We start from the raw sequence: 19463 nt of genomic DNA, 5'->3' as shown, positions 1-19463 counted from the left end.
AAGCCTCGGTTTATAACCATTTCCAGCTTTTATAAAGCAGAAAGTGGGAGGGTGCACTACATTTATTAACTGCCTTACAAATGTATTTCCACGGAGGGGGCTGAGCGCTACATTGGCAGGTCGCTTTCGCCTACAGTTTATATCCATAAGAAGAGAGGTCTCCGCAGTAATGAGGCCTTTCTCTTCAGAACAATGACATTCTTCCTGTAAGATTTGAATCTAAAACTAATATAAGTACGGCGTAGCATTTGTAAAGTTAAAGTGGACCATCGTTGTATTAATTGTTTTTTATTTATAGGCGCCTGTCTTCGCTGCTCGTTTCAATTGAATGTTGGGGAAGATGTGTTGTTCGAAATTTGATAAAACCTAGCACGTGTTGCGCAAGGTTGATGTTCGCACTAGTTGACAATCCACGATTTATTGCTTCAGCGCAACCGGAAAGCGAATTGAGCGAGAAGGCCCACTCGCACCTTCTTTGGCTAGTCTGAAGTACTTACACGCAGATATTTAAGAGTACGCTGTCTCCTCGCTTGCAGCAGGTGAGCGTAGGGAATGGTCAATGTCAGCTCTTGTTATCGAAATATCCCTTCCAGTACTGCTGCATCTATTGAAAAGAAGGTCTTCTTAGCTGACCACACCGGGTCGGTGTATCTGAGATCTGGTTATCTTGTAACCACTTCCAGAAGGAGATGGTTGGTGAGGTTACTTGTAGGTGTCGTATGTGTGAACATGAAAATGGTATCAAGTGGTACTTGTAAATGTCGATAACACGTAGTAACAATCAGCAACTAAGGATATAATAAAACGAGTATAATTAGCCGTAAACGGAGTGGGATGTGAGTGGCTGTCTCGCTGTCGCCCTCTGCCGTGCCGTCGCCAAGTTCCATCTAACTTAATTGCCCCGCCCTCAGCCAGATGGTGCGAAGTGGCCGAGTTCCGGATAGAAGAGAGCTGTATTTGAGAAGCAGGGAGAGCGGAGAGCGGCCGGCCACGTCAATGCTACGCACGAGCCTCGGGCGTGCGTTTTGAAGAAGCCGTAAGCACTCGGGTTTAAGAGGTCCTACGCCTCGCGGTAGCTTGAAGAAAGCAACAAGGAAGCGGAGGCAAGGGACGCACTCTAGACTGTTAAACGCTGAACAAGGAAAGGGTCAACCAAGGGTTGACGCTTGCAAGACCAGGTCCACGTAATTGCTCGACAAATACGATATGACGAAGATACGAACCGAGTGAATAATGAAGATGAAAAGACACAGACAGACAGAATGGAGAGATATAATCGACATTAAGTAATCGAATCACCCATGCCACCATTTACGTCGACCCTGTCTTCTTTAGCGTCGACACATGGCTGAACCTTTTTCTTGCGCAACTCCTTTGTTTTCTTGTGCATACTAGTAAAAACTTTCAGTGGACAGCACTTAATACGGAGTTTGATTCACTTGTGCTTAACGTGCCGAATGATCAGATGGGTTTGTTGCAAATACTAGCAATATATTTGAACTACGATGCAGTAGATAATGACAGTTATATCATTGTGCTGGAGAGTGTATGCGCTAGATGCTCGCAAAACTTCACTAGTTGTGATTGATGAGATACGATTAAGTGGAACATGAAAATAACCGAGTATTCTAAGGTGCGGGCTAAACAGGTAAAATGGAGGCTCATGATACTTCTGACTGAACTAGTTTCTTTTGCGTGACATGTGATGTAACGTCTCGCCACTATGCAAATTGAGCTTGGAACTCTCCGGTGTTATGCGGTCAAGGTCACCGAAAAAAAAAACTGTCGTAGATGGATCCAGTGGTGAATTAAGCGCCTGAAGAGTAGCGTACAAAATTGAGAGAAGCAAGTAATGAACCCCAAGGTTGAAACCCTGATGTTTAACGATAAGCCGACCGGCGGGATGCCAGAGGCACATCTTGTACCTAAAGATGAATGTCTTGTTTAAATATGGACATCCTGCTTTCGTTGGTTAACATTTAGCAGTATAATATATGTTGCTGGTGTGGATGGCTTTTTCATGCATTAAAGTGTACCGTGGAAATTGAAATGCCAGGAAACCATGGGCTGCTAATACGTGTACATCGTGGCCAGCCGGCTCTTGAACTGGCTAGGCTCCTGCCTTTCCCTCTCATTTTACTATTTTTCTAATACGTTTACATTTGTCCCTGTCAAGCAGTCGTGCTCTTGCTCACCTTGTATTGTCTGTGTGTTTGAGGAGACGCAGTTGATGTTATTTCTTTGGACTGCCATGTTGGTGCAATGTGTCGTACATCCAGTGTGATTCACTCATTTATACGTCATTGAGGGAACTTGCTCGCAGTCAAGCGGCGTACAGTTGGTTGTATTGTTGTTAGTTTGAACATGTTCACCTTTTTTGTCATATTTATGTAATACACGTATTAAGCGCACACTTTCATACTCCGTTTCAGACATCGCGTGCAGTGTTATGTATGGAGAATACGGACTTTTTTCAGTGGCTGCGTTCGCACTTAGAAATAGTTCGACGTTTCTGTGCAAAACTGTTCTTAAATAGCTTCAGTATTCAATTAAAGAAATTTTTGATCCTTAAAAACAAACAAACTGTGGTACACGGCTGATAATGCGTTGTTTTAGGTCGATTTGCCTTTAGTTGTTTTTCTTCTCATGTTTTTTATTTGCAGCCCGTCACGGCAGCTTCACGTGCATGCTCGTGCGAGCAAACGCCACTGGCGTGACGCGAAGCATCGGCAGAAATCGCGGGGTGATAAATTTCCGTTACCGAACATCTTGCGTAACTTCCACAGCGTTGCACCCGATGTCTGAAACCGAATATGTTGAGCAATGAAACCAACGACGCTGACCAACTCTGTCATTTCCGCCAAACTTTGCGATCGTTAGGAGGCAGACTTGTCGTACGCCAGCTGGCTGAGATGGCACGGCTCTGTTAAAGCACCGTTCATGAAGTCAATGTCTTACAACACGACACTACGTGACATTTTCAGAGTGTTTTGTTGTTTTCAGCTGCGCTAGTTATGCTGGCAGCAACTAATGTACAGTCCCATGCTTGTTGCCTGTAGCATATGTTCAGCGTACTTGCAGGTGTTCTTACAGAGTACAAAGCAGAGGCGTACGACAAGGCCACGGGAGGCGCTACGCATTAGTTGCGTTTCTCGCATTCTGGTATCGCTAATTACAGTGTAGTCGAGGGCTGCCGAACGTACCTGTTTGTTATATCGCACATTGGTCGTTGAGAACGACGGTCGCTCGTTTCAATGGTCGCCGAATGTGCATGAGTTACAAAGGCACAAACACAAATTAAGCAGTGTGTCGCCAAATTTTCTGGCGTTATGGCGTTATGGGAAGTTGTGTGTGTGGTCCTATGCGTGCATGGGCTTGTGCATGTGACTGTAAAAACGTTTTGTTTGTCTCTTTCTGTGCTCTGCTGAGTTGTTTATGATCCTTTCGCTGGTTACATGGAGTGCACAATTCTAAAAAGAACAACTGACGAATAACTGCTGGGCTAGTTTGTCTTCCTGCACAAAAAATATTGTCTGTATGCGGGGATAACGGCTTGCTCTTTAATTACCTATATTACGGGCAGTTATCGTAATCGTCGATCGAATGCATTCAGCCCGTTCGTGACTTATAAGATTGACCGTACTTCATGGGATTTGGAGGCTGTATAAAGCTTCCTAAAATAAAACTAAATGTGTGGCAAGCCCGTAAGCTACGCTGTAAATTGCCAGCACGCGCACGTCCTTTGATTTCAGAGCGCACATTGCCAGTTGTGCCTTAAGCGTTTTATTCTGTGATTCAATCGCTTTCCTCGAGTCTCGAGAGCCTTGCTGAAAAAGAACTCGCACACAGTGCCTTTCAGGCACATGTTGAAAATAAAACCTGCTTCAATGTCAAGCACTTCTCTTTTCTGTGTTGTTTTACAGACACTACTAACAATGCTGAACAGTCGGGTATTGTATGGATTCTAAGAAGCGTTATGTGCGTGTGTAAAGAATTCGCGATATTGAAACCAGCGTAATTAGATAGATAGATAGATAGATAGATAGATTTAAAACGGCATGAAATAGACAAATATTGCTAATCGCAGTAGCGTTGGCCAACTGCATGCACGCGTACGTGATGCCTGCAGTTAAAAGGGGCGCCCTGTTGTAAATAGTTCTTTACTCTAACCACTCTCCCTGTTACATTACTCACTCCTCCTTCTCCTCTCCACTGCTGACCGCTGCTCAAGTGTCAGCAGGATGCGCAAGACAGTTACTGCGGTTAGTAGTAATCTATTCATAGAGAAATAAACCAATTACTACTAACGATGATGTCAAGCGTAAAGCTCATGGTAGCTCTGGCATTATTCAAGTGGCAGATTTAAAGCTTTACTACAAGAATAAACGGTATCGCATTAAGATTACTCAAGTAGCTGGTAGGAATTCATATGCCTGCCTTTTGACTACGTCATCCTCCGAGAGCCCATTCATGCCTGCACTAGAGCACATATTGTGTCGTTTTGAATGTTCATTGTAGCGCTGCCTATCGGAGCGTTCACAAAGAACCATTGGAATATTTTATTGCCCTACGTCATTTGTTGTGTAAGCGGTTCGTCTGAGACCTGCATTTTCGAAACTTCCGAACTCATTGACTAAGAATCCAGACCAGTGAGCTGGTGTATGAAAATTGTCAGAAGACGCTGGCGCGAAAGGGAAATCGAGAAGCGCTGTCCACCTATCCACCACAGTACCGTATAATCCTGCGGTGTCTGGCTTTTCGCATCGCCTGTTACCGGCGCTATTGTTAACAGCATTGCCGTCTCTGACATTACGACTGTCCACACCGTGGGGGCTTAATTTATGGAGAAGAACGGAAGTGACCAGGAAAGCATCCGCAATCCGATTTTGTTTTGCATAGCGCTCATGCCGTAAACAATGGGCCAAAAGAGTGAAAGGGGCGGGTCGCACTTCTGCGGTGTACTTCACATTCGACTCGCACAACTCGCGAACAAATACAGACACGCACTAAAACAGCGTTTTTTAACATGTTTATTTTCACATAGCTTTCTTTGTTGCTTTAAGTGTGGCCGTAATATTTTATTCTTGAAATTGAAGGCGGGAAGTTCGACAACAATTAAACGAGGCCTGCTTGCAATCAGTTCAGTGACAACATGCGCCGTTCGTCGCGTACATTATACCGGGGAAAAGCGCCGGCGACCTCGTCGGACACAAAGACGCAATTCTGGCGTAGCGAACCAAGGTGCTGGGCTGACGTAAAATGTAGAAAAGGCAATGCGTCCATGTTAGTCTACGTCAAGATTAGTTGATCAAAGGCGACAACCATGGCGATGCCAAAAAGGCTTGACTGCAGATCGACAGCGAGCTGTGTGGCCTCGGGATGTTTGCAAAAGACGTTGCAGCACAATCATTCCGAACGTTTCAAGCTCAGTACAGCGACATAACGAAGAAGGTTAAATATACAGAACACGTAATGCCTGAAACGCGCGAATCAACCATAATTGTTAGATCATCGTACGACCACTCTATTTAATTTGTTATTACGCCTTAGAAACTTAAAATTGCTCAATTAATCCATTTGTGACATCGCTCATGTTCTACAGTTCAAGTTGAATACGCAAGGTCAACATAGGTAAGTCGTTATCGTTTATGTGCTGACGGTTTCATTGGAGTGGCGTGGAATCAGTATCGCTTGGTCATTGCCCACTGGGGATACTGGTTGACCTTGAACACGTTGGAGCCCCACGTGTTGATGGCGAGAATCTCTGTTGTGACGCAGATAATTTTCATGATGAATCCCGGCCCAGCCTTGTGTGCGCAACAGGTCAGACGGCGCGTCGTGCAAGGAAGGGAAAAAACATGAATTAAGGAGGTGAGAAAAAAAGAAAGAGCACAATAAGGTGAAAGTAACTGGCAAGCTTTTACTACTGCAGAGGGGGCAGCAGGAAAAACTGTGGCACAAGGGAATGAAACAATCACAAGAAACATTGATTTATTGATTAGCTGGTTGATTGGTTCAGTGACGCTGTTTAACGCCTTGAAGCAAGCAAACAAGGAGCTACTAGATAAGGTCATTAGGAAGGTGTCCCGACAAATTTTGACCACGTGGGCTTCTGTAACGTCCACCACAGGTTCGGTACGCAACATGTTTGCATTACACGTCCCGATTGAGAATTGGACGCTGCAAGAGGAAGAGGAAAGAACATGACTACAACTTGAATTGACCATTATATTCACGCAGACCATACAGGGATTTTTTTTTCAGCTGCACCAATTTTTTAATGACTGCCTATGGCAGGTAGCACAATCTAACCTTTGATCTAAATTGCCCGATGAGGTGGCCCTTACTTCTACGACAAATCAAAATGTTCAACTGAATAATTAATGCAGTTACGCTAATTAACTTTTTTTATTAATTACATTACCCCACATATTTCAATGTGTGAATCACAGCCGCTGAGTTTGCACGGCGAATCCACTTGGAACGAATTCTCCCGACCGCATCAGTCTCCATATATTTATTTTCATTGTGTTCGTCGAAATGCATTGGTGTTCCAGTTAGCGTTGTGTTTGAATGCATAAGACAGCATTTTCCTTAAAGTCCTTAAGTTAAAAAAGTAACTTAACGGGAACAAGACGGAACTATATATATAGAAGGTGTCCAAAGTTAGACTTTCCGGATTTTTAAATTAAAATGCAAAGAGGAGTACACAGAAGTCATTTATTTACCTAGGTTATGCAGCCAGGTGGTTGCAAACTGTGAGAATAATTGTGGTCGTAATGTCAGTATATAATTAAATTCGATAAATATCTTTTTATTTACTGCAGTTAGCCTGTACACATTGAAAACTCAGAGGCGGTTCGATTTGGTGACTATTCCATTTTGTACAGTTTTAGTAACGCGCCTGTGCCCTGAGATATGCACGTCTGAAATTTCAGCCCAAGCCGTCTAATTACGCACGCGAGGCCCCTCCCTAGTGTGACGCAGCTGTTGCGTATGGCGCTCCGTCTGACAAGAAGGTGGGGTGAGAGGCGACAGTGATTACTTCTCGTTCTCGGCCAGCGTGTCCGTTCTTGGCCAGCGAAACCGAAGAATGACTGTGAGGGCGACGTGAGACGAGCCCTGTTTCTTTGAGCAATTGCTATTAGAGCAGGTCACTAGACCCCTTGCCGCTTTAGACTTCTTATGCACTCAGGTGCGGCGATGCTGCTCTGCTTTCTTATTTACAATAATGTAAGCTTTGTTTGGATAATGATTTAAATTAATGCCATCTCACAACATAAAAGCGACAGCGTCAGCTTCCATACAGCACATTGTTAACCACTGAAGTTACCAGTTTCCCAGGTGCCTTGCACATGCTTAAAGAGAATTTACGACCCTGCATTGGTCAGTGCTTAGGAAACACGGGTTACTGGCCCGTATTCTCTATGTCACTTTTTTAAAATTAGAACGCATCTGCCAGTCCTCATGAGAGAGCATGAAATTGCGTCAACGTAGTCAAATTCGCATTTATTTAGTTACAGACAGCTACCATTCCGGCATCACTTCGGAAGAAGTGGAAGTAAAACAACAACAACAACAACAACAACAACAACAACAACAACAACAACAACAACAACAACAACAACAACAACAACAACAACAACAACAACAACAACAACAACAACAACAACAACAACAACAACAACAACAACAACAACAACAACAACAACAACAACAACAACACGTACAGTGTAAATCCATGGCCTACATACAAACAAAACATATAAACATGTTAGAAATTAGCTTCAAATATACTATTGCTTACACAATATCGGTTTCGAGTGATATTAAATCTTACTCAGCTTAGAATTATGACAATCGCCAAGAAACAAACGGTTCAAAGATGTTCGAAGTGCTTGCCTTCCGCCACAACAGACCACATGAACCGCTCTCGCGTGAAGTCGACAACTCTGCGCAGCACTTCCGGGTCGATGCTTCTACAGGCGGTAAGTATTCTCGTCTTCATGTCGTTGACATCGGTGGGCTAAACTTCGTAAACGCGATCTTTCACGTAGCCCCAGAAAAAGTCCAGTGGAGAGAGATCAGGGGATTTCGGTGACCAAAACGATCTCCCCTTCGCGTCCGATCCACTGCCGTGGAAAGTTAGTTTAACCAGTTCTTTGCAGTGGACGAGAAATGTGGCGGGGCTCCGTCAAGCTGGAACCAAACTTGCCGCAGTTCGTGGAGACGGAGACGCGAGGCAAATTTATCAACGACAGCAGCAAGAATTTCGTGCGCATAATTCTTTCCATCGAGGTTCCCTTCGAAAAAGTGAAGTTCAATGATTCTGTCCCCAAGTATGACACGCCACACATTTCGACCCGAGCGAATATGGTGGTTGTGTTGCCGCAGCCAGTGAGCATTTCCTTGCGACCAGTAGTGAGCATTGTGAATGTTTACTCTGCCTTTCCTGCGAAATCGAGCCTCATCAGTCCAAATCACTCTTAGTACCAAATCCTTATTTTGGTCAGTTTTTATTAGGGACCAATTACAAAAGTCTCCCTCACTTAGGTCCTGATGAAGACTCACGTGGTATGGATGAAATTCGTGCATTTTTAGAACGTTGTGCACTGTTCCCACGTTTTTACCGCACTGTTTTGAAATATCCCTGATGCCTGCATTTGGCATTGCATGCACGCAGGAAAGGACGTCAATTTCAAAGTCATCATCAATGATGCTCTTCTTGGGCTGCCTTTTTTTGGTGAACTGAGCCTGTTGGGCGAAAACGTCTGAAAATGCTAACAAATGCTGTTTTGGTTGGAACTCGCCGATCCGGATGGCGAGACGCGTACAGACTCATTGCTAATGAGGCATTGCCGTTCATCTCCGCCATTTATAGCACTACACCAATTTTTTGCTGCCGTAGAATATTCCCTCGACCCAGACGATGCAGCCATTTTTCAACGCAGAAGGTCCCAACGCAGGGCTTGCTTCTTCCAATGGCCCAGCTTAGTAGAGGCAATCGGTGGCGAAGGCATAGGGCACATAATGGAAGCTCAGGGGTTCACTCGATGCGCTTGCAAGGCGATGCCTCATCTGTTCAGCACTTTCGCAAAACCGCGAAGATTTAAAAAAAAATCGTCAGGCATACACAAATGAAGTGCACTGCTCGCACCAGTTCACAGTCGTCCTTCTATTTCCCAGCAGTTTTTCAGGCGTAGGCAATGCAGGACCCTCAAATCGCACACTTCGGACGTGTACAGCGTCCCTGGAACACCACTGGCAACTGAAGTGCTGCCCGGCAGCTGTCACCTTTGTTTCATGCTTAGCGCTTCCATGACTTCGAGCCTCCGAAATGCAAATAAACAAACAAACAAACAAACAAACAAACAAACAAACAAACAAACAAACAAACAAACAAACAAACAAATAAATAAATAAATAAATAAATAAATAAATAAATAAATTATACCAATGCCAGTATCGCAATCCCGCACTTAATTACTTCGACAGCACGTGCAAGGTGGCATCGCGCTTTGTCGCCAACTCTGCAAGTCATTGCTTCACGAAAGAGCTCGGCCAAGCCGCCACGCAATGTCACCCTTCGGTTTCGCTGGCGCCGAGCGAAAGCGGTGGCCAAGAACGAAAAGTAATCAGCTTGAAAATTCCTTCCAAGTGACGAACGCCTGACGAACTCCACGGCCAGAATGCGTAAATTGCAATATGGGCCATACTGTAATTAGTTAAAAACTTAATCAGTGAATTTTTATTAATTAGTCGATTTGGCATCTCTTTTTTGCGCAAGTATTGTCCGCCGCTTTGAATAGACCAGCTCATGAACTAGAATTGGGATAATATCTGCCACAGGCAACTCAAAGATTTTTGAAAGTGTTCGCTGAAACAGCCTCTGTATATATATATATATATATATATATATATATATATATATTGTCTTGTTACCGTTAATTTACATCGGGGCGCGCGGACGCCGTTGGAAGCTGGCGCGACGTGTACACGTCGCAAAATCCTGGCCATGAGCAATGTAATTCTGTAGTAGTGGCTTAGCACCACCCGCTCAAGAAAAGTGGGGCTTTACTTGGTTCGAGTACACGTAAACTGGTTAAATTTGCTACTATATTATTTTCGTTTCCGCGGCTTCCACGGTAATGTACTCAGAGGTGTACATCCTACAAAGAGCCGTGATGTTTCTGGGATTGCGAAAACCCCCGTGTACTTAGATTTAAGTGCACGTTAAAGAATCCCAGGTGGTCGAAATTTCCAGAGTCCTCCACTACGGCGTGCTTCATCATCAGAAAGTGGTTTTAGCACGTAAAACCCCATAATTTTTAGTGTTTCTGAGGATATTCCGATACCTAGCTCATCACTGTTTAATTAGCGCAGTATAGTATCCCATCGTTTGCCTTCCCTATAGACGAGGGAAAACAGGGGTAAGGCGGGATAAAAATCCAAGAGGATGAGCAAAACGAGAACAAGGTGAAAGCGGGAGCCAGCAGCGTTTCGACAACTGCACTTTTCTTCAAGGCCACATATGCTTTCCTCGCCACACTATATATAGGTGGGGTTCTTCTAAACTGGAGAGGGCGTAAGGCGGGTGGGTGTGGCAACGAGCGAAGGTGGGTCAGCGGCGAGGGCGTAGAATTGAGAAACTTTAAAGACATGTTGGTGCACGCGAAAGTCAGCCAACATCATTCCCGGCAATGAAAGCATGTTGTCGCCCCAGGTGCAAGACCTGTAGGAACCTTCAAAGTGACATTAAAATTAAAAGCACCGCAAATTGTTATACACAAGAAGTCAAAAATAGCTTTACTTGTACAAGCTAGAATGTGATTTATATGCTTGAATGTTCCTTCCGTAAGAAACAATATATCGGGAAAATGGAACAATCGGTGAACGTCAGATTAAACGGACATCGCGCGGACACAGTTAAAAAGCTTCCCAAAGCCGTCGCCGAGCATTTCAACGAACACATAGTTGGGTTGCTTGGGTCATTCACCTTGTTTTGCTTTTTAAACCATTTATCCCTTTTTTCCCTCTTATTTATTTATCCATTCAAATAACTTTATTCAGTGCCCTGCGATTCGGTGGGGTGGGCCTGGACCCCGCCTATGTTTCGGCCAAGGGTTGTTGGGCCTTGGCGGATTCCTCGGCTCGCTGGACGGCCCAGAGTTGGTGCTGCAGATCCGAGCTGAGCAACGCAGACTCCCAGCGTGCGCGGAGGCTGTCGCTGTTTGAGGCTACATCAACGTTACTCTGGATTACAACCGTACATTCCTATAGGATATGCTCCAGGGTGGCCCTATAGAGTCCCAATGTCTGCGCTTGTCCGTCGTGTAAAAATCGGGTGTATTAGGTGCATAATAGCTGGACTCGGATAGGATCTGGTCTGTAACTGCCGCCATTCGCCAGACTGGTTTTTGCTTAATATTGGGTGCGGCGGCGGGAATGTACGCCTCTGCATTCTATGGTGTTGTGTAATTTCGTGAAATCTGGTCATTCGATCTTCCCACTCCCACTCATCGGTAGTCGATGAGACGGAGCTGACCGAGGCTCGGTCCGTAAGTTCTCGAGCCATGCGGTGCGCCGCCTCATTGCTAACGTCCGGTAGTGTGTGAGCGGGTGTCCAGATGAGATCGACACTTTTATCGCGGTTATTAGCTAATTTTAGGAGTCGGATTTACTTAAGTAACTCAGTGAAGTTAGGAGGACAAAAGAAGCACATAAAGTGCTAAAAAGCGGGCAAGTCCTGTGCTACGGGGGCTTAGCGGATGGATGGATGGATGGATACAACTTTCTTGTACGTCCGGCAAGGTTTAACGTGACCCGGGCTCCGGTCTCCCACGGGGGAACGTCAAGGCCCTGCCTCCACGCCGCCTCACGGGCTTGCTGGGCTGCCCGCTTGGAATCTTGGAATCTTGGCTTAGCGGAGAGACGAAAACTAGGAGTCGGATTCCTGATTAATAAGGATATAGCTGGTAACATACAGGAATTCTATGTCATTAACGACAAGGTGGCAGGTCTTGCTGTGAATTTAAGAGGTACAAATTGAAGGTAGTACAGGTCTACGCCCCTACATCTAGTCATGATGACCAGGAAGTCGAAAGCTTCTATGAAGACGTGGAATCGGCGATGGGTAAAGTCAAAACAAAATACACTGTAGTGATGGGCCACTTCAATGCCGCGGTAGGCAAGACGCAGGCTGGAGGCAAGTCAGTGGGGGAATATGGCACAGGCTCTAGGAATAGCAGGGGAGAGTTATTAGTAGAGTTTGCAGAACAGAATAAGATGCGGATAATGAATACCTTCTTCCCCAAGCGGGATAGCCGAATATGGACGTGGGGGAACCCGAATGGCGAGACTAGAAATGAAATAGACTTCATACTCTGCGCTAACCCTGGCATCATACAAGATGTGGACGTGTTCGGCAAGGTGCGCTGCAGTGACCATAGGATGATCAGAACTCGTATTAGCCTAGACTTGAGGAGGGAACGGAAGAAACTGGTACATAAGAAGCCGATCAATGAGTTAGCGGTAAGAGGGAAAATAGAGGAATTCGGGATCAAGCTAAAGAACAGGCATTCGGCTTTAACTCAGGAAGAGGACCTTAGTGTTGAAGATATGAACGATAATCTAATGGGCATCATTAAGGAGTGTGCAATAGAAGTCGGCGGTAGCTACGTTAGACAGGTTGCCATTAAGCTATCGCAGGAGTCGAAAGAGCTTATCAAGAAACGCCAATGTATGAAAGGCTTTAACCCTACAGCTAGAATAGAAATGGCAGAACTTTCCAGGTTAATCAACAAGCGTAATACAGCTGACATAAGGAAGTATAATATCAATAGAATTGAACATGCTCCCAGAAACGAAAGAAGCCTAAAAGCAATGAAGAAGAAACTATAGGCATAGGCAAGAATCAGATGTATGCGTTAAGAGACAAAGCTGGCAATATCATTACTCATATGGATGAGATAGGTCAAGTGGCTGAGGAGTTCTATAGGGATCTATACAGCACCAGTGGCACCCACGACGATAATGGAAGAGAGAATAGTCTAGAGGAATTTGAAATCCCACAAGTAACGCCGGAAGAAGTAAAGAAAGCCTTGGGAGCTATGCAAAGGGGGAAGGCAGCTGGGGAGGATCAGGTAACAGCAGATTTGTTGAAGGATGGTGGGCAGATTGTTCTAGAAAAACTGGCCACCCTGCATACGCAATGCCTCATGACCTCGAGTTTACCGGAATCTTGGAAGAACGCCAACATAATATTAATCCATAGGAAGGGGGGCGCCAAAGGCTTGAAAAATTATAGACCGATCAGCTTACTGTCCGTTGCCTACAAAGTATTTACTAAGGTAATCGCAAATAGAATCAGGAACACCTTAGGCTTCTGTCAACCAAAGGACCAGGCAGGATTTCGTAAAGGCTACTCAACAATAGACCATATTCGCTCTATCAATGAAGTGATAGAGAAATGTGCGGAATATAACCAACCCTTATATATATCTTTCATTGATTACGAGAAAGCGTTTGATTCAGTCGAAACCTCAGCAGTCATGGAGGCATTATGGAATCTGGGGTGTAGACGAGCCGTATGTAAGAATACTGAAAGATATCTATAGCGGCTCCACAGCCACCGTAGTCCTCCATAAAGCAAGCAACAAAATCCCAATAAAGAAAGTAGTCAGGCAGAGAGGTAGGATCTCTCCAATGCTATTCACAGCGTGTTTACAGGAGGTATTCAGAGACCTGGATTGGAAAGAATTGGGGATAAGAGTTAATGGAGAATACCTTAGTAACTTGCAATTCGCTGATGGTATTGCCTTGCTTAGTAATTCAGGGGACCACTTGCAATACATGCTCACTGACCTGGAGAGGCAAAGCAGAAGGGTGGGTCTAAAATTAATCTGCAGAAAACTAAAGTAATGTTGAACAGTCTCGGAAGAGAACAGCAATTTACGATAGGTAGCGAGGCACTGGAAGTGGTATGGTAATACATCTACTTAGGACAGGTAGTGACCGCAGATCCGGATCAGCAGAATAAAATAATCAGAAGAATAAGAATGGGCTGGGGTGCGTTTGGCAGGCATTCTCAGATAATGAACAGCAGGTTGCCATTATCCCTTAAGAGAAAAGTGTATAACAGCTATTATTTACCAGTACTCACGTACGGGGCAGAAACCTGGAGGCTTACGAAAAGGGTTCTACTCAAATTGAGGACAACGCAATGAGCTATGGAAAGAAGAATGACGGGTGTAACGTTTAGGGATAAGGAAAGAGCAGGTTGGATGAGGGAACAAACGCAAGTTAATGACATCTTAGTTGAAATGAAGAAAAAGAAATGGGGGGGGGGCATGGGCAGGACATGTAATGAGGAGGGAATAATAACCGATGGTCATTAACGGTTCCGGACTGGATTCCAAGGGAGGGGAAGCGTAGCAGGGGTTGGCAGAAAGTTACGGATGAGATTACGAAATTTGCAGGGACGACATGACCACAATTAGTAAATAACCGGGATAGTTGGAGAAGTGTGGGAGAGGCCTTTGCCCTACAGTGGGCGTAACCAGGCTAATGATGATGATTTATTTATTTATTCATTTATTCATTCCATTTAAGTATTTTCTTTTGATTTTTTTTCAGGAGCACCGGTTTCAGCCGATACTTCTGTTATCGCTTGCAGACACACGATAGCCGAGGCCTACCAGCGAAATAGGTGATAGAGGGATGCCGTGAACGCAGTGGAAACGCGGTTGGCAGACGGCCGCGTCCCCGCCTTGTGCACAACATTCCTTTATTCTCAATTCTACACCCTCGTCGCTAACACACCTTCGCTCGTTGCCGCACCCACCCGCCTTACTCTCTCTCCCCTTCAGAAGTACCCTACCTATATATACTCTGGCGAGGAAAGCAATTGTGGCCTTGAAAAATACAAGTCCACTTGTTGAAACGTTGGCTCCCGCTTTCACCTTGTTCTCGTTTTGCTCTTCCCTATAGACAAGACTGTTTATGGGTTCGTTAGCCTAGGAATGGCGAGTAAGCAAATGAGTAAAAAATTCACCGACAGTTACGGTACTCCATAATGAGAAATTTGAGGATAGCTCTACACGCGTTTTCATTTCGCGATATATTGGCTAGCGCAGACAATCTGTCTCGTGCGGTACATTGCAAACGCAACAACCTCGCTAGTCGGTAGATCGCGTGAGGCAGCGCTTGGGTTACGCGTGCGCGCGATTCTCAGCAGCCCCTGCCGACAGACGTCCGCTCATGCAGCACTTTGTTTCCATACATGGCGTCGGCGAACGCGCTCGCCGCATGCCATCGGTGAACAGACGACTGAGCGCTACTCTGGCGCCATCTCGTAGCGCTCGTCGACGCAGAGCGTGTCTTGATTGGTGCTATGCTTTTCTTCTCACGCTTTCTGCACACCTTCCTCCTCCGCTTTCCTCCTCGCCCTATCCTTGCTATCACCGTATTTCCTCCCCCGCAGCGCTCCGCGTTCGCTCTTTCATCCTCCGCTGTGCTCGTTCGCTCGGTTACGCCGAGGGCCGCCGGCGAGGGACGCCGAAGGACGCCGACGCCAAACGGAGGAATAGGTGCCTAAAAGATGCGCTCTAAAGGCGACAAGTTAGAGTAGTGCCTGGTAAGCTTAAAGAAATCACGAGCTTCTATGCGCCAGCTTCTCATCATGTCAAGTATAGGCTCAATCATTCGCAGTAATTTCACGTTATTTTGCCATATCTGGGCATTCTGTGAAATCGTGCATCGAGATATTCAATCGAATACTTCGGTCCGAAGGCAAATAACTCGGTCCTCATTCAAAATTTCGAGTACTCTCACGTAACTTATAGGAAGAGGACCGCGCAAAGTGCGCCAAATGTAAGCGGACGCACCATGTCACCAGCGGTCATGCGGCCCATGTGGTAGACGATGGCATTGGGTGGCGTCGCAGCTGGCAGCATGAACGCGAACGAACACCCGATGGTCGTGGGAATGCTGAAGTAGAGCGGGTGGATGCGCCGGTGCGTGGCGTTCTCCAGCACCACGGGTAGCATGAGTTTGCATATGGCCGAGTTGCTCGTGAATTCGGTCAGCACCGAGGCGAGGAGGCACAGCAGCACCACCATCATCCAGTCCGGCACGGGGTCCAGGACCTCCAACCCTACCACCATGAGATCCGATAGGCCAGACTTCTGCGCGAAGGAAGTGGCGCGATTGCGCGCGTGAGTTCATTCCCGTATTGTAAAGCGTAGCTTCGCTTACTGCCCCATCTCAGTTAGATGAACTTAATATGATAATGATTATTAGCATCCCTTTGAAGTGGGGCATTGACACGCATCTTCTAAGATCTATCTATCTATCTATCTATCTATCTATCTATCTATCTATCTATCTATCTATCTATCTATCTATCTATCTATCTATCTATCTATCTATCTATCTATCTATCTATCTATCTATCTATCTATCTATCTATCTATCTATCTATCTAAACGTTATCCCACCTACTTGGGTCACTGGGTAGTCGGTGGTCGAATGGGTAGCTTATCGCGCTGCTGTGCTGAGGTGGCAGGGTTCAAAAGCAGCCACCGGACCAACTTGCGTCACTGAGTATGTCACAGTATGTACAAATGTGCCGCTCTTCAAAGAAGCCTCCGTGAGGCCGACTTGGAGTACCGGCTCTGTGCCCCTCGGTCTGTACTGGTTTTCAATGAGCCCTTTTGATGTCAACTTGGTCCACTGTGCATGTTCCAGCATGTGTGCGGCGCTCTTAAATGGATGTTTTTGACGCAAACTAAAGTAACTAGGTATGTGCCACTGGAAATGCCACCCTGAAATTGCGAATAATATCTCTTAAATTTCGCCGATGCTGAGTGGAACGTCACAAGGGTTCCTCAAACACGGCAGCCCGACGCTTTAGCGAGGTACGCCACAAATGCACTGGGTATGTGCCGTGCTCTAATGAACCGCTCGTCTACTTGGGTCACTGAGAATGTGTCACTGAGTGTGCGGCAAGTGAGGGAACAATTCTCAGAGTTCGCACGCACTGACCCGCAATGCATTTCAGAGGCCTCGCACAAGCTTCGCGGAGATGGCGCGAGATGGCGTCGAGTGCCCTTATGGAAGTGCGGTAGAGGACTCCCGCTGCAGTACACGACTCGCACGTAAGTCTTCTAGACGGTGGCAATACATCGTGTCGCTCGGTTGATTCAGTGCTACACGTATTACCGTCGACAATCATCGTGAGATGGTCTATCCGCCGAAAATTTTGCACCAATACTCTAAACATCTCTTGCTTATTTCGACTGCTGACCAGTTAATGCTTTTTAAATCCCAGCGATCGTGGAAGGTGTACGTTACCTACAGGGTCTCGCTGGCTTAATATCCTCGAATTCCATCAGGACGCACCGAGTTGTCTTCGCACTTTTGCCGAAGCAGGGACATGCCTCGTTCTGCTGCGAATATTCGCTCCGTACGTTTTTGTCCTTACGCGACCGTAGGCTCGAGTCCCAAATAGAAAGACACTTCCCTCTGTGTTATCGTCCATATTTTGGGTTCGGTGGGAGGGTGCGAGCCGGCTTTCGTTTGTCCTCCTGTTGGGGCAACTAATCAATGCGCATGCGCAGTAAACGGCGCACTCGACATAGACCTTTTTCGCATGTTTACGCGTCTTTATGGCTAACGGTGGGCGTTATTCACATTTGTACTATAGTAAACGTACCCCTCCCCTCATTTGCATAGAGAAGTTACCTTGAATTGCCCCCCCCCCCCCCCTAAAGAAAATATATCCTGGGTACCTGCCTGCTGAGAAGAATGGTAGCTTGATGCGCCGTCATCTTGCGCGCGCAGTGCTAGATGTCATGCGATCGAGCGCGCGCTAAGGCAGGCGAGCACGCGTCTCCTCTTCGACCCCGGCCGTGGCTGCGCATGGCTGTCCGCGTGGCTGAGGGCATACGCATCATCAAGGTAATATACGGCGGGTATAAGGACTAATAAGGGGGAGCCGAGACGGCTGGTGGCGTGATGCGCGCTTTCTTCCTGCGCGCCCAGTGTTATTCGGCGGTCACGTAATCGATCTTTCGGGGACGCGATGAGGCGAACGGCAGCAGCAATCGTCCTCTCCCTGCTTTTGGCGCTCTTTATTACGCGAGTATTTGTGACAGTGAGTGATCGTGGTTATCGAGTGACATCTGTTCACGTTTGTTAATGCGCGCGTGAGAGCATGCTTCTTAGTTTAATTAGTAAGCGAATGTTTACAGCAATTCACTCGGCCAATAAAGCCACAATCCTCACTTCGTGCAATCCTTAATACTTGGCTATCTCTATCAATGCTTCGCCTTTGGGGCGAAACTGCGAATTCATTTTTTTCCCACTCTGCCATCGTCCAGACGAAGCGCGCTTCTATTGCAGCGTCAAAGGTAAACAACGATGCAGACGGGCTCGCGAGACTGCGTTTGAAAACTTCGTGCTGATAGCGCAGAGTCATATATGCTCTCACGATTCGCGAGTGAGCGAACAAAATGATTATTTGTTGGTAATGTTTCACTTAGGGGGGATGGATTGATAGCGGACCTAGGTATTCAGCTATAGCTGCCTCTTATATATAGATACATTTAAAGGTGTGGTAAATCTGGAACAAAGTTACTAAACATTTTTAAAAACGTTAAAATATATTTCGTAACGTTTCCTTTCTCTATTGAAGGATTATTCCTGAAACCTCCTATGTAGCAAAATAGCTACAAATATTTCTAGTAGCTTTATATGCTGTGGGCATTGTTCTGAACCAAAATAATATGTGTAGCTTTGACCATTGCGTGGCAAAAAATGTTTACATGCTAATGACCTCAATTTTAGGGTATTTCTTAGGCTAAGCTGTTAAAGAAAAACCAAAATCTTGTGGTAACCCATTTAATTTGGTTCAGTAGGCGTCATATTAAGCAATCCCGAACAATTCACAAAACGTTGTTCGGAAAGTACAGCGGTTGGAGAGAAAATGTTCCTTTTGTGACAGTGAAAATGGCGTTTGGAGAGAACTGTTATTTAGAGTTTAATTTCCGACAAATTGACCTCGAACGCTCCTGTCGCGTAGCCTTCGCGATATTTTCTTTGAATTGATTTCTCATACCTCTTTCTTTATTTGCGTTCATCTTTCTTTTTTTTTTTTTTTTTGCTTCTGGCAGTGGCTTGAAAGTCTGCCTATCTGATCCTTTAATGGTCCATCCTGTTCAGTGCAGCGTCGCAAAACACACCTGGTGTGACACCAAGGGTCTCAAAAAGTTACTTTTTAGCATTGCTCGCCATCATTGTAGTAATTATTGGCATTATAAACAGTGGCTTTTACTATGGATGGTACAAAAAACCTGGTTTTTATGCACCTACACCAAACCAAGTGTTTGTACGGGAACTAGCGCGGCTATTATGGCACTTTTGGGGCATATACTGGTCTACTGAAAACATTAAAGAAGCTACAC

The 19463-nt window shown here is 45.7% G+C and overlaps 2 protein-coding genes across 2 annotated transcripts in view; one reads left to right on the top strand and one right to left on the bottom strand.

Moving 5' to 3' along the window:
- Positions 1–3895, top strand: part of LOC142576005 (alkaline phosphatase, tissue-nonspecific isozyme-like) — an 89420-nt gene extending 85525 nt beyond the window's left edge. Inside the window, exon 8 of the mRNA XM_075685878.1 lies at positions 1–3895. This exon is cut by the window's left edge and continues 1402 nt beyond it. The gene's annotated coding sequence lies outside the window, so the exon portion shown is untranslated.
- Positions 3896–5017: 1122 nt separating this feature from the next.
- LOC142574601 (Na(+)/citrate cotransporter-like) overlaps positions 5018–19463 on the bottom strand; it is a 39870-nt gene continuing 25424 nt past the window's right edge. Inside the window, exons 10-11 of the mRNA XM_075683646.1 lie at positions 15885–16184; positions 5018–5807 (exon numbers count right to left, since the gene is read on the bottom strand). Of these exons, the coding sequence (XP_075539761.1) occupies positions 5682–5807; positions 15885–16184 (426 nt within the window). The 3' untranslated portion in view covers positions 5018–5681. The remainder of the gene's footprint in view (positions 5808–15884; positions 16185–19463) is intronic.

This window comes from Dermacentor variabilis, chromosome 3, assembly GCF_050947875.1.
Source record: "Dermacentor variabilis isolate Ectoservices chromosome 3, ASM5094787v1, whole genome shotgun sequence".
Classification (NCBI taxonomy): domain Eukaryota; kingdom Metazoa; phylum Arthropoda; class Arachnida; order Ixodida; family Ixodidae; genus Dermacentor; species Dermacentor variabilis.
Note: the sequence above shows the minus strand (reverse complement) of the source record. Positions and strands in the feature narration are given on the sequence as shown.